Source organism: Seriola dumerili, unplaced genomic scaffold, assembly GCF_002260705.1.
Source record: "Seriola dumerili isolate Sdu_G_001 unplaced genomic scaffold, Sdu_1.0 BDQW01000193.1, whole genome shotgun sequence".
Classification (NCBI taxonomy): Eukaryota; Metazoa; Chordata; class Actinopteri; order Carangiformes; family Carangidae; genus Seriola; species Seriola dumerili.
This window is the reverse complement of record NW_019174448.1, coordinates 52,342-67,772: the sequence shown is the minus strand read 5'-3', so window position 1 is coordinate 67,772 and position 15,431 is coordinate 52,342. Positions and strand designations below refer to the sequence as shown.

The window sequence follows — 15,431 nt, the reverse complement described above, 5'->3', positions numbered from 1 at the left end:
CGTACGAAAAGTTTTAAACTCCTTATTTTTTATTATTTTCAGCACTGTTATCCAGGGAGGCGATGGCTGTTTCATCCTCTAAAAAAACTCCTCACATTTGCTTTACAACTGGTTTATATTAACCAGGATGGCAACAGCCTAAAATTAGAAGTGTGATATTGTTCGTGTTGAATAATCGTGATCTCAATATCGAGCAGCCCTTTGTTCAATAATCACTTTCAATCTATAAAATTTTGGTTTATGGGTTTATGAAATAAACAGTTTTAGGAAAGATTTTAACTTTTCATTTTCCACTTTTGTCTGGCATTTTATAAATGAAAGGAATAATCTGTTGATTCAGTAAATAATCGTCAGATTAGTCGTTTATGAAAATAATAGTTTTCAGCCCTACAATTAATCAAAAATGATAGTCGATTAATTAATTGTGAAATAATATTACATTTTTTCCCGCATGCCAAAGGGAATGAGCAGGAGCCGTAAAGAATTATATGAATAATTCTTAATATTGGCTTTGCAAACCTCCCTTCACCAAAGTGATTAGTTCTGACCATTTTGTTTTCATTTCATTCTGACGTCTGTGTTTTTCATCACGTCTGCTGTTGTGTCACTCATGTCCTGCAGAGTCATCATGATAATTCTCCTTCAACTGTTATGAAACGTGGTGCAAAAATTCCTCTCCAGGCCTCCCTCTTTCAAAACAAGCCTGTCTGGATCTTCACGATGACACTCTGTCTCTTTCTTCTCCTCCTCTTCCCCACCCTCAGGACCTTTCATCGACGCAGCGATCAATCGCCAGTCACACCCACGTTTTCCAGCTTGTATTGCCATTTACATCGCCACGGTTACTCGAATCGCTAAGAATTGGAAAAGGATAATTGGATACTTTTACAATGATTAATTCAGAACACACACATGAAACCTTTTTAGACCTTTTATGAACCTCCAGACTTCCTGTCTGCTCTCTCCGCCTTTTACTCTCCCGGGATGTTTTAAAATCAACAGGCAGCACAACTCAGAACAAATACTTTATTCAGCACACTGATTATATACAATCTAAAAGACGACTCATTCCTCCTGCTTCTTCTCTGCTGGTTTGGGTAAGACGTCTCCACTCTTGAACCACAGAGCTTCACTGGTGTGACTGGCGATGATCGCTCGCTCGATGAAAGGTCCTGAGGGTGGGGAAGAGGAGGAGAGAAAAGAGACAGAGTGTCATCGTGAAGATCCAGACAGGCTTGTTTTGAAAGAGGGAGGCCTGGAGAGGAATTTTTGCACCACGTTTCATAACAGTTGAAGGAGAATTATCATGATGACTCTGCAGGACATGAGTGACACAACAGCAGACGTGATGAAAAACACAGACGTCAGAATGAAATGAAAACAAAATGGTCAGAACTAATCTAAAACACAGTTTGGTGAAGGGAGGTTTGCAAAGCCAATATTAAGAACTTATTCATATAATTCTTTACGGCTCCTGCTCATTCCCTTTGGCATGCGGGAAAAAATGTAATATTATTTCCACAATTAATTAATCGACTATCATTTTTGATTAATTGTAGGGCTGAAAACTATTATTTTCATAAACGACTAATCTGACGATTATTTACTGAATCAACAGATTATTCCTTTCATTTATAAAATGCCAGACAAAAGTGGAAAATGAAAAGTTAAAATCTTTCCTAAAACTGTTTATTCATCAAACCCATAAACCAAAATTTTATAGATTGAAAGTGATTATTGAACAAAGGGCTGCTCGATATTGAGATCACGATTATTCAACACGAACAATATCACACTTCTAATTTTAGGCTGTTGCCATCCTGGTTAATATAAACCAGTTGTAAAGCAAATGTGAGGAGTTTTTTTAGAGGATGAAACAGCCATCGCCTCCCTGGATAACAGTGCTGAAAATAATAAAAAAATAAGGAGTTTGAAAACTTTTCGTACGCATCAGGCTGAGCATAAATTTGAATGAGATTATATTAAACAGATGCTTTCAGTGTCTCTCGCCCACATATTCTCCGTCTCCCTTTCTTATATTTTGTAAACACAAATAAAAGCACGAACTCCCTGCAGTCTCTCCCCATTTCTCTCACATACTTACTTCAGCATCACTTTCCCCTTTTGCCTACTGTTTTCAGGTCCTTATTTATCAGTAAATAGTTGTGCTTTTGTCATGAATATTTCCTCTAAGCCCCCCAGAGGTTTTACTTTCCCTCACCCACACGATGCATTTACGCTCTCTTTTCTCAGTTTGAGGCGTTTTATCTGTAAAGTTTCCTCGTGTTTCTGCTCACGGTGCAGCCGTTAGCTTCTGTCCAAACGACTCTTTAAGAGACGTTAATGGAAATAAAATAAAGAAAAAAACCTCAGCTCTTCACGCAGCTGAATCAAGTTAACAGTAAGTATTCCACACATTCAAATCTGCTGATCCTTGACTTGTGGGCGCAGATGTAATTAAATTCTGCCTAAGAGTCCTTGTGCGCCTCTTGTCGGGGAGTTGAACTGCTGCGTAATGTTTGCTGGCATACACTCAAAGAGAGCTCTCTGCTGACAGAGTTCAGAGGAGCCCAGGTGGCTCGGCTCGACACGCCGCCTTCATCGCCAAAAGCTGCTCGCAGATGAAAATCACATAGCGAGAAACGAGGCGCTGAGTGAGACGTTTGTGCCGCAGCCGGCGAGGGTGCAGCGGAGCACTAACGTTTCCCGCGGGTGAGCGGTGAAGAGTCCCTCAGGGATCATCATCCGACTACAACCGCACACCCTCCAGTTTACTGTGAGCACATTACAACACAAGCATCTGCTGTGAGCGCAGCCACACACCTACTGCAGGTTTCCTCTGGTCTGAAGGACAGTGAAAAGGTTTCATCACCTCAGAAGAAGTTTTCTTCTGATTTGTTTGTTTGTTAATTAGTAAAACATAAAAAAAGGTGACCTTAAAGATGTGTACATAATACAACGCTTGCTTACATTACTGTCAGATTTAGAATAATGTAATGTAATCCCATGTGGAATGGGACAAATGATGGAGGAAGAGACTATCACCAGTGATTCATTCACTGTTTGCTGTTGATGTTTATGGTGCTCTTTAAGTGCAGGGGAGATGAAAACCAGAGCTATAGGAGTCTGAGATCAAAGATTTGGCAACACGAACACAATATCAACACAGGTGCACACCAAGAAACTGCAGCTGGGTGCATCGCAGTGGAACTGTGGTACAGCCGGTTTGTTGTCGGAACACAGTCTGTATCCTCACAGGAAGAAAATGCAAGTGTGCATATTACGACAAAATGATTGTGACATTTTTACACTATGGGAAGATAAAAACTCACTGTGTGAACAGAGAATAAACTTCAAGCCAAACCCAAGTGTTTCTCAACATGTTTTCCTCGTCTGATTCAACGCTCTAAATAAATCTGACTTGACAGTGTCCATTTTTGACCATGCTAGCGGGGTGAGTGTGTCAGCCGTCAGCTGGTTGGTCTACGACTTTGATCCAGACCGAAATAATCGCAACAACTCCTGCGTGGATTAGGCAGAAATTCTCTACAGACATTCATGCTTCCTCAAATAACTCTGGTGAGCCTGACTTTTCCTCCAGCACTACGGCCAGGTCAGAGTGTCAATTTGTCCAATGCTCTGCTAACAGTTTGACCTCAGAGAGGCTCAGGTTGCACCTCCTTTCATAGTTTGCCACATTTTTCCTGCATACTTCAAAACAGGCACCAGTTTCATTCCCTGCCAGCTGTGGTAAACAGCTGTACTGTGTTGACGAAGGGACGACGCGAGGCCAAAACAACGGTAAACACATCTGAAAACAGGCTCAAACAAATAAAACCCAGTTTGTAAACGGTTCATAGTTGAAGTAAGACTTGATGAAAAATGCCTGAAAGACTGAGGGAGAAAAGCCATTAGTTTTCTGCTGAGGAGACACATGCTTAAATGGCGACGTCGTCCCTCAAGAGAGAGATTCAAGATGAATGGGAAAGTAAAAATTTCACGATGAGAAGTTCTGGGTCACAAAGGGCCACTGGTTTTAAAGCGTCCATGATCAGTGTTTCTGAAAGCTGTGCAGTTTACTTCAGCGATAGAACCGTTAATGACATTTTATTTAGCCAGCTCAGAATCAATTATTTTTTAGATCATTTAAGCGCCTCGCTCTAATGAGGGTCCATTAACGGATGATTACCCTCTGCATCTTATTATTCAACGGAAAGCGGAGAAAATGGAGAGAAATGAATAAACTTCTCTGTTCAGTTCATATAAGCACTGGAAACAGACCTGACAAACTGAAGCCATTTTCATTCTTCGGCTAAAAGTATATTTAGATATACTAAATGTGTATTTTAAATTTCATCTTTGAACGCATGCTGTTTCCATTCATTCCTGTACAATATGAACATAAGTAAACTCTTGAAACTTGCTTGAGTTGGTTGACCCATTGCAGTGAACATAAAATCTGCATTATTTTTTAGGTGGTGATACAGATTTTTTTTTTAAAGGTCCATTATTGTATAAAGATAGATGCTCATGTCGTTTTTGATTATAGATCAGGTCTAGGTTCTATATTAATACTGTGAAAGTATCAAAGCAGAGAAACGCACACAGCCTGTATTCAGAAACTGAGCCTTAAAACCAGCCGTCAGGACTTCTGTAACCCCGCCCACCTGGACCCACCATCCAACCTTGCAGGATTTGATTTCTCTGAGTGTTTTATCTGAAAACTGCTATATTTTTATTTTATCACTCAGAAAACAGTCAGCCAATCAGAAGAGAGGCTCGGAGAGAAGCCTGAGACAGGAGATGTGAAACTACACTGAGACTGTTTGGTTCTTAAAACCACAAATATATCTTCTTTTGGATCAACACTTCAAATAAAACACAGGAGAAGAGGAAAATATGGGACCTTTAACTTATATAAGTTTTTTAACATGCAAGACAATAATGTAATTGCGAAATAGTCAGTCAGGTCTTATCCCTTCTTTCCTGCAAAATGTGGATAAAAACATGAGTTTTTTTTCAATTAACCCCATTCAGTCTAGTAACTGCAGGAAATGTGACTGGACAGCCTGCTCTCATTTCTGGGGATTACAACACTTGTTTGGGGAAATGCATTAGAACAGAAAAAAAAAAAAAAGAACATGGAAAAAACACCTGGCTGTTTTCTTCCCCGGTCTGACTACAGAGCTGTAAAGTGAACCAGAGAGGGGAATGAGAACCAGCCGGCAGACGAAAGCCGTCACGATATGAAGGCTTTTCCTCTCCGACATCCGTTGTAGCAAATAAAAATCATTCAGAAATGTGATATTTTATTCCGAAGGGCTGTCAAACAGAGAGAGAGCTCATCAGCTGCTGTCGACAGAAGAAGAGCAGCCCTGCAGTGATTCTGTGTCAGTGGTTAAACTCAGGAGTTTGTGGTTGGTGGTTTTAGTGAACGTACCCATGTCGGCCGGCCGGTGGGAGCACACGTCAATCAGGACGGTCTGCAGGTTGGTGAAGATGTGTTCTTTGGGCATGTCGAGCTGTGCAGAAAAGAAATAAAGTCTTACTACTGTAATTTAAACAAAACGTATTTTATATCATAATATTTCTACATGTTTTTGGCTGAAATGTTTGTCTCATTCCTGACGCGCTGCCCTCAAATGGAACTTGTGATGTTGTATTTTCAGCATGTGAACTTTAGTATATTATGGTAGATAAGCCTGGGAACTTGATAAGCAACTTAGAACAAAAGCAGACGCTGCCATGTTCCTTTTCATAAACAGGGAATGAATGTTTTTTCTGCATTTCATCCTCACACACTAAGATTAGAAAAATAGTGGACTGGAAACTCTCCTACTGACTCTTGCAAATTAAAAAGGCACGCACGCACCAAAGAAAATGCTTATGACTATAAAAATGTACTTCATGCCTAAGTACACCCTAACATTTCCCACAGTCCTCCTCAGAGTGCACAGATTTTATGTTCCAGCTTCCTGTTGGGAAAACAAACTTATACATGTTTAATCAGGATTTCGTTTTTAGCTCTGAGCATTCGAACATTTAAAATGTAGAACTGTCGCTTCCCAGAGCAGTGAAGCAGCAGGTCCTGTTGACAGAGAGTTGTACACCCTCAAACAGCTGTCCCTGCTATTAGGGCTGCATCTGCATGTATGTAATATGATAGAAAACCAGGAAATCTTCATATTCGAAGTCAAAAAACAGCATTTTCTTAAATGATAAATCAATTATCAAAATAGTTGCAGCTCTAACTGCTCTAATAATCACATGTTGTATATGGTTATGACATACCATGGCTATCTGGGTCCTGACGTAGCAGTCGCTCTCCACCATGTATTCATGACCGATTTTAAACAAGTCCAGCATCTTGGGAATGTTGGTGCCGACTGAACCTGAGAGACACAGAGAGAAGAACTGATCAGCACTTGAAAAGAGAAATTGTCCTCATTGTCACAGACTGATATAATAACGGCTTTTACTGTTGTGAATAAAGCATGTTTTAAATCTTTAAACCTCTTCATCCTGCAAGTAACTTGTTCTGACCCTCAGCTTACCTCTCTTGTTTTTTGGAAACTTCTTCCTCAGTTTGTTTTTCAGCGGTAAAATCTTGGGCAGCATATCTGGAACTGCTATGTAGAAGTCTGCGGAAATCTCGTCATCTAAGATCTAGACATGAATAAAAACAGATTAGATTAAATTGAACTGCAAATGGAGGACATATTTGTTGAGGGATGCTAAACTGTATGTGCACATACAGCAAGTTTATTTATGTTACTGATTTCAGCAGCCAGTAAATAAATGAACAACTATCTGGCTTCTGATTCCTCTGCGATTGTCAGACCTTTATTAAACCAATACAAACGGCTAACTTCGTAGCAGCAGGTGTTAACTTGTGTAGCTACCTCTGCAAATGTAACAAAACACACTTTATCAGCTTCACTAAATCTGTATTTTTATTATTGTTAGCTGTTTTAAGTCTCTACCTGCTGTATGTAAACAGTGGCACTATTTCTAGGGTCTCTCAACTTCACTCTGCGAGGAGATGGTGACATGATTTAAAGTCGTTTTAACTTGTGCATTCCACTTTGTTTTTGTCTGTATAATATGTCCACGTGCTTTGTGTTTTTATCTGGTGTTTCACTGCTGTGAAACCAATTGTTCTTTGGGGACAAATAAAGTGACTGATTGATGGTTGAATTCACATCCTGTCTGACAGAAAAACAGGGACGAGGAAAAGAAAACTAGAACCGTGGTGCCTTTACACTTTATCTACACTGAACACGCAGCACATCAGCAGAACAGCTGCAGTCCTCTGTCAGTGTCAACAACCGCTCTGTCCCGACACAGTCTGGTGTAGACAAGGTTTACATCTGGGATTTACAACCTTAACTGAACTCGTAACTTTGGTAGTTTTACTGCATAGCTCAGAGGTTTGAGCGTTTGTGCTGTGTGAATTTGAAACAGAGCATTAACTCGGCAGATCTTATACCCTCCAAAAATGTCATAACAAAAGGGAAACGGGGCTGGATGATGCGGCTGAAATCAAAATCACAATATCTATATTCTTCCAATATTCATATATATATATATATATATATATATTTATATATATAAATCACATAATGACAACCGATTGCAAAGACACATAGAAATAATCAAACTGATCGATAACTGTGCACTACATCAGACAAAAGTCTTCAAATGTCTACAACAAAAACTTTAAAGTGGTAGTTCGGGTTATTTGACGTGTGGTTGTCTGAGGTACTTGCCTACAGTCAGTGTATAACGCTTTATTTTGAATATTTTCACTGCTTTATCTTGCCGTCAAACGAGCACTTTACTTTGGAACTACATTTTCTCAGCTGCTGAACTACCGCATGCCTACGCTTGGCTCCGTCTGACTCAAATAGATCTGGAGTTAGAGTACGTGTACCTTTGTTTAACCGACTCACCGGCTGAATGAGCTCTGCTCCTCCAACAAACATGGCACCGCTCTCCTGGGCGACTTTAGCTTGATTAGCATCCTGCAGAGGAAAAAAAAACAACAAAAAACAGAGGCAACATTATCTGTTTCAATCTGATTTGGGTGTGTGAGAGCCTGGCAGACCCCACCACTGTCATTCATTATCGTCATTAAAATGCACCTTTAAGTCACAACCCCACAACCTGTGCTGCTTGACAGGAATATTAATCAAATCCTGCTTGTAGCGGAGGTTTCTGTGAACAAAACAACCGCTACCCGAGCCCATTCATTACAGACAAGTGGGGTGACAAATAAAAGGTGCTGCTGCACATCTGAATCATGCTCGGACAATATTAAAACAATTCATCAACAGCAGACAATCAATTGGCTATGAAATTAAGATTCAGTGAGACTGACGGGGAGGAAAGGAAATTTCATTTTTACCTCGGTGAAAACTAAAACTTTGTTCATCTGCGTCTTTATGGGGTAAGGTAAGTGCACGGTGCTGACGAAGGGGTCAACTCTTCTCTGCAAAGAAGAAAAACGAGGCAATTATTACAGTTATCAACACTCAGAGCTCCGGACAAATAAAAGATTTGGGAGGAAACGTGAAAAAGGAGGATGTCAATCACAGACCAAGCCTAGGTAATCAAGTATTAAATCCATTCCACCACCACGTCAATTTTTAATTTCTCTGGAGTGTTCGGCATTCATTATGCATAGGAACATTGGTTTTGCACAGTTCTGTGGCGACAGACTGATGAGAGTAAAACAGAGTGCGTCTCATGTGAACCGTCTGGACTTCACAGCAGCTCCACGGTCCTGTGATGTGGAAACAAACTCAGAATGTGTCTTAATTCCTCTGTGTCATGACGTTTTTTTTTAGCCGCGTAACCAAAACTGCTCATGTTGGAAAGCTTGACGCTGTAAACACCTCTCTGATTTGTGGAGGCGAGGTGAGAGCGGTAACAGCCAGACTGGGAGAGTTCCCAAAGAAAAAGCTGAACAACTTTGCAAAGTCTGTTAAAATTAGTTTTCTAACTGACAGTTTGGCAGGTGATCAACCGTTATTGGGACATCCTCATCTATTCTCAGCATCCAGTGACTTTCTCTGGAGATTTGTATAAATACTGATGTGACAATTTAACTTCCTAACCTACTTCTTATTTATTTGAGAACAACTACACTCTTCTATTAGACACACCAAGCTCAACTGTGCAATATTCCTAACTATTTACTATACTATATTATTTATCTTTTTTAAATGTTGAGATCTTTAATATTTGATATTGTTATTTTAGCATTTCTTTGCACTGTCAAATTTGCTGCTGTAATACTGCAAATGTCCACACTGTAGGAATAATAAAGGACAGTTGCAGTCTAATACAACAGTCCTGCAAGAAATTCTTCCTTTATGAAGATTACAATGATGTTTCTGTTGTAGCTGTTTTAAAGTGGTGTTGCGTCAACTGTAAGGTCAGTTCAGAGGCTGCAGTTTGTGGTGCTGTTGAATTGTGTTGCATTGAATGTACACGTGTTTTTATTATTTTGTCCATCCCACTTACATTAATGAGGGTAGGCTAAATAACAAATTGGTGTTTATTGATTATTATCACCATCAATTCATCTGTAAATTAGTTTTTCAATCGACCAATTAATTAATAATCTACAAAGTGTCAGAAAGTGGTGAAAAAATCCCATCGGAACTTGCCAGAGTCCAAGGTGACGCCTTAAAATGTCTCGTTTTGCTCGATCAACAGTCCAAAAGCCAAAGATATTCAATTTAAAATGATATATGACAAAGTAGATCAGCAGCTCCTCACAATTTCTTTAACCTTTTTCACTATTTTTTACTACAAAAGTGACTGAAACTATTTGACAGATTATTTTTTCTAATCGGCTAATTGTAGTGTAGCTATTTTTGGAAACCTTAGTACAGCAATAAAAGTACTGCTAAAATCAACCAAGTAGTCCTACTGAAAATGTGGGTGAATAGCTAGAAACTACATAACCTGAATCTAAATTTAACCACATACGACTTCAGTGGTGCATAAACATCCTTCAGAGTTCCTGGTTTGGAGTTCAATTCACCAACACATGCAAAGAGAACAGCCCCTGTGTTGACGCTGTTACCTTTTTCTCCAGTTTCATGTCTAGCTTCAGATCGATGTAAACAGGCTGACTGCGGGGGGTGAAGTCCAACACCTGGAAGTTCTTCAACATGTCGATGGCGTCTGATACGTCGTAGACGGTCCTGGGGTAGTGCCTGATAATGTACACGTCATCCACAGGGGCCCACGCTGTCTTGCCATAAGGCTTGTGTCTGTTTGAGTCATCGATCACCCTCTTCTCTTTCTTCTCCTCCTTCTCTGGCTCCTCTTTCTTGTCTTTCTTTAGTGTCCTGCCAAACAATATGGGAGATGTTAAAATGAAAAACATTTAGTTCATCAGGCCTCTTCCTCTGTCTTGTCTTGATTTTATGGTTTACATGACACTTTTTTATCTGCTCAGTCAACAACAAACTGATTCTAGTGGCTAAATGTGACAAACTGTTCGGAGGGTGAAGCAGAAAAACATCTCCGAAGACATAAAAAGTGTCTCTGGATGAAAATCTTTTAAACCAGGTTTTTGTTAAAGAGTTTGTAAACTCACCTGACGGCTGCAAAAGTCCTGACAGGGAGATTCCTCTGTGCAGTTTGTGAGACACCCATGTAGGTGGGACCGCTGGCGTTCAGCAGCTGCCTCCGACATCCTGCTAAAACTGGAAAAGAGGAAAACAAACTGAGAAAGGAAATCAACAGACACAGGTAACAATTGATGACCTCCATTTTACACATCAAGGTGTATACCAGAGTTTGAAACTTTGTGATATTATAGAACATGCTTTAATTTTGCATGAACCAAGCGCACCATAAAGTATCTGTGTAATTTCACCATAGGATGCCATGCAAGCTGGTGGCAATCATTACATTGAAGCTGCAGTCTCCATAAAATAACATCAGCTCAGTGTATTGGATATGGCTGTTCAAGTTATGTTATTCGTGTGAGATATCATTTGTTAATATTTGCCTGTGCCAATATTATTTTATCAAGGTATCAGTATGAGCTTGATGATTTGCAAAACAAAATGTGCTTTCCAAATGTAAAACCTGTCTGAACTTGTTCCCAGCAGTAGTTAGTACTACTTTATAATTTTAAGTTAAGTGTGTGAGCTCATATGGTGGATAGTTGGTTGTTGCTAGTCCTGGACAAACAGAGACAGGTGGTGCAAGGGTTTAGTTGAACTAATATGATGATAGTTTCCTGTATTACTGCTCGTTAATCCTTAGCCCCTCACATCCAGCGTTTTCCTTTATTATGTCTTTCCTAAGAAACTTCACTCAGAAATCTGCCGGTTTTTACGTGAAACCACATATCATAGTTGATTTTTATTAAATTGATAGAATCATTCACGCCAACTCTTCAATTTGGCATACATATGAGCCACCAAACATAACTTACATTTAACCAAAATTAAAGTTCGTCACCGCCCTCGACGACGTGTTTTGGTTCTTGGACTACCGATGAACCCATCCAAAAAACGTTTATTTCGTTTGATTAAAAGCTGTTTTGTTACTTGTATTAATGCCGAATTAAACAAGAATCTCAGTTACTGAGACATAATCATCAGAAATGTTGGTCCGTGTGGGAAATTATGAAATACGCAAGGAGACAATAAGAATTGCACATATTTGCGACGTGTTTTGTGATGTGTAGCCGTTAACCAGGAGAGCTAGCTAAAAGAGAAGCAGGCAAGCTAACAGGCTGCACCTGTTTTAGCCGTTAACCGAAACACACCGGAAGCTTGAAAGAATGAATACATACTTCTCCTACTAAATACACGAACAATTTTTAATGTCAGTTGCGAGAAAGTACGTTACACAAAACAACTGACCTTTCCACACAGTCCGCGTGCAAGTTGCCATGTCTGGGAACACTTGTGGTCCGTGTGAAAACAGCGATACGCTCTGAACAGTTCCGCCCGAGAGGTAAAAAACCTTATCTCCGTTCAAATTTTGATAATCTATAGTTAAACTCCTTATCGGGAACCAGAAAAAACTTGCATAAAAATGAAAAAAGAATGTAGGTGGAATTGTTAGGGTTCGTTCTCATATTCGGCATACATTTGCTATACAAATCTTGACCTGTTACGAGAAATGTTTGACTTGTAGTGACACGGTCCGTACCTGAAGTATAATTCTTCTGCAGTTGCGATGTTTTATTCTATTCTTAATATTAAAAATCAGTTTATTAACAAATTTTAAAGATTTGGGATGACATGAGAAAGGTGAAAAATAGGGGGTGCATGCTGTGTGCGGACGGGTACGAGCGGAAGCCGCGTTTGTTGTTCTTCCTTCTGTTTCCGAGACGTTCAGGGTCTGAACGGGTTCAACAGCCGCGTCTGCATGTCTCTACCAATTTCCTCTATAAATCGTCTGCTACCGCTCCCGGATGAAGGTAATGTCAATTCTGACTTTGTTCTTACATTGCAGACACTTAACCCGGGCTGTCCCGGGTTACATTTCACACTTAAATCCGCTTCCATTTGTACCAACTCGTCTACCCCGCAGTCCGTCATGGTGAGCCCGGGCGGCGTGCGCCCTGCAGCCGCTAGCCAAACAAATCCAGCGCCGTGCTTCGAGCTCGCTAAACGGTTTACCTGTTTGTACGTTGTCATGGCGCTGTTTTAATATGTTTAACATTTGAACATGTAGAGACGCACATATCCGGAGGGTGTGTTTACCTCGTTGTCAGGTGTGACAGCTGGTGAGCGGTGGGCCGAACTTCTCTTGAACGGGGCCCAACCGTGTACGTACGTGCTTGTCACTTTTGACATTATAGCTATGTTTGGATACTCGCCTCTCAGCTGTCGGTGCAGTTGCCATCCCTACATTTTTTCCATTTGCAAAAAAAAAAAAAAAAAAAAAAAAACTCCCCAGTCTTGAAAGCAACAGATTCAGGGTTTACCATAATATTTGGGTGACCTGTGACACCCCTCAAAGTCTAAAATGTTGATATCATCTCAGCCATGTGATGAAAGTCGCCGTTGAGACTTCAGTTTCGTGCCTGTCTCCGTGTGATTGTGATATGGACCGATGTCAGCAGGCCGTATATCTGCCTGCAGCCGCTGTTGCCGCTTACTTGTGACCCAGTAGTGTGTAAACAGGTTATATAAGTCTTCTCCAAACTTATTCACCCCCAGCCAACCTCCAGTGGTGGAAGAAGTACACCTCAGATCCTTTACTCAAGTAAAAGTACTAATACAACAATGTATAAGATATTCCTGCATTTAAGAAAATTACTTGTATTGAAAGTTAAAATGCTAATTCAGCCCCTGAGACTGCTGGCATAGTGTGTAAACCAGCATGTAGCTGCTGGGGCTAGATCTGTCAAATAAATGTATAACTTTTAAATATCATGTAGCATTTAATTCAAGTAAAGTACCTCAAAACTATACCTAAGAACTGTATGAGAAAATGTACTTAATTACACCCAACCACTGCCAGCCTCAAGGCAACTGAATGCATTGTATCATGCACCAGTTCTGCACTCCTTCTGCTCGTATGCGTAGTGTTCAGAAGTAAGTGGATAATAACAAAGTTGTACGATATTATATGATTATTATATGTGTGCCCTGAGCCATGCATGTTTTATTGACCAGTGTTTAGGGAGTTTAAATGCTGCACGGCTGCCAATAGAGCAGGTGTGATATTTATGACATAAGGAAGTCTGACTCAAAACTCAATGTGTCTGAGAAAAAGCTGTTGAAGTTGATACGATGATTAGTCAGAGGCATTTATTTCTCCTTTTTTTTCCAGCTAGAAGCTTCAGTTAAGAACACACTATCACTTACACTATAATGTAATGCTGAAGGCTTTTAAGTTATTAATCAAACTATGTTAGTAGATCAACAGAAAATTAATTTCCAGCTATTTTGATAATCAAATAATCATTTCAGTTATCTTTCAGGCAAAAATGACAAACATTTCCTGGTTGCAGGCTGTTAAATGTGGACATTTGATGCTTTATTTGATGCTTTTATTTGTTATATACAATATTAAACTAAACATATATAATAATCACTTTAATACATAAAATTATAGGTAGTTGCAGCCCTTAGCTACACTCTGTGATGTTGTTTCATATCATGGCAGATACTATACAAGTAGCATATTCTTATGTTTAAATACTTTCTATATGCATGCCTACTTTGGGGAAACACACTCTGGTTACTTTTGTGACACAAGGTGTGTTATAACAGGAAAGTATGTTCTTTTATAATGTCATAAATGTACTATACGTCTCAGAGGTAGCATGTCCTTTTCTGTAAACAGAAAAGGACTTTTCTTTTCTGTGGAGTCCGAATTAGATTCAAGACCAGCTCCAATTTATTTAATTTAAGTTTTGGGCCGAAATCAAAGAGATTCAAATTCTATTGAAGGTCAAAATTGTTAAACTGTGGTTGGTCTGATTTGTCTTTGCACTCCGCTCTTCTAAGTTCAACATCTATGCCATACAGGTTGAAATATTTCTCTGGTATTGACATATATCACAATTTGGCAGATGACTTTCAAAATCACACTTTTATTTCTCAGCCTTAATTTCTGGGGGACAAATCGACCAGGTGTTAATGAAATTGCCAGTGTCTGAAAGTTTTATTCAACCAAGAAAAAGACGAGTAAAGTCGAAATTCAGATGAGAATTGGGACATGTTGCACTTGACAGCGGTCACAGAGATCTTTTGTCTTTTTCTCTCGTCTATGATCACTGCAGTGTTGTGCAGGAGACGCCTGCAGAGAGCAGCCATTTAAAAGATATTTCAAACCTTAATTTGCATGAATCAGTTTCAGGGGCGAGATCACATGGGGCACATTTATCACTGTAACGTGCTGACTTTTGATTGCCAGTGTGATTCGAGACCAGTGTTAGAATAGAGGTCCCTGTTCTGCTCTAAACAATCCAGCTGGTCAAATATAAAAAGTGGAGATATAATGAATTTAATCAGCTGCTGGTGCTTGTAGATAAAAAGTTTATTTTCCTGCCCTCGTCACTGAATTATTTCTCCGCCTGGAAGACTGAAGCGAATTCCTTAAATCACGTGCCGAATACCATCTTGTTGATAATCAAAGGATCTGAATGTGTTGCGTCACTGTCTCAGCTCTTTTATATAGATGCATGTTTTCATTCCAGCATGTCATAACTGTCCTCCAAGTGCTTCCTCTGTGGCTTCTGGGGGATTGGCTCAGCTCTGGTTGGGGCTTTGTGTCGTTGTCATGGTGGGAAATCAACTTCGCGCAGCAGCTGCATGCCAGTAAACGCTGTCTGTGGCTGCTGAGGTCACTGACTGCAGCCACTTTCAAAAGGCAGACAGTCATTTATTTGGTTATACAGATTTTTTTTCAATATGTAGATGGATTGGGAAATGATT

At 39.8% G+C, this 15,431-nt stretch overlaps 2 protein-coding genes and 1 pseudogene across 5 annotated transcripts in view; 2 read left to right on the top strand and 1 right to left on the bottom strand.

Moving 5' to 3' along the window:
• Positions 1 to 1,009: 1,009 nt before the first annotated feature.
• mrpl1 (mitochondrial ribosomal protein L1) lies at positions 1,010 to 12,861 on the bottom strand. Of its 3 annotated transcripts, none has more exons than XM_022753785.1 (9): positions 12,747 to 12,861; positions 10,616 to 10,724; positions 10,097 to 10,364; positions 8,408 to 8,491; positions 7,953 to 8,024; positions 6,555 to 6,666; positions 6,292 to 6,392; positions 5,441 to 5,522; positions 1,010 to 1,172 (listed from the first exon to the last, which is right to left on the bottom strand). In XM_022753785.1, exons 2-9 carry the CDS (start codon positions 10,672 to 10,674, stop codon positions 1,066 to 1,068), a joined length of 885 nt encoding a protein of 294 aa, XP_022609506.1. In that variant the 5' UTR covers positions 10,675 to 10,724; positions 12,747 to 12,861; the 3' UTR covers positions 1,010 to 1,065. The 3 variants fall into 3 exon arrangements, with proteins under 3 accessions (XP_022609506.1, XP_022609507.1, XP_022609508.1); XM_022753786.1 differs by lacking the exon at positions 12,747 to 12,861 and adding an exon at positions 12,190 to 12,273; XM_022753787.1 differs by lacking the exon at positions 12,747 to 12,861 and adding an exon at positions 11,898 to 12,048.
• Positions 12,380 to 15,431, top strand: part of LOC111228016 (CCR4-NOT transcription complex subunit 6-like) — a 30,800-nt gene continuing 27,748 nt past the window's right edge. For both annotated transcript variants that reach the window (XM_022753784.1, XM_022753783.1), the window contains exon 1: positions 12,380 to 12,460. The gene's annotated coding sequence lies outside the window, so the exon portion shown is untranslated. The remainder of the gene's footprint in view (positions 12,461 to 15,431) is intronic.
• The window catches only part of LOC111227980, a 9,491-nt pseudogene continuing 7,596 nt past the window's right edge, over positions 13,537 to 15,431 (top strand).

Bases quoted from the DNA above. Each gene is read 5' to 3' on its own strand.
- mrpl1 (XM_022753787.1), bottom strand. From the start codon at position 11,928: ATGGCAACTTGCACGCGGACTGTGTGGAAAG. The intron at 10,365-10,615 runs GTGAGTTTACAA...ATTGTTTGGCAG, and splicing joins AGGACTTTTGCAGCCGTCAG to GACACTAAAGAAAGACAAGA. The intron at 1,173-5,440 runs GTACGTTCACTA...CCCCACCCTCAG, and splicing joins CCACCGGCCGGCCGACATGG to GACCTTTCATCGAGCGAGCG.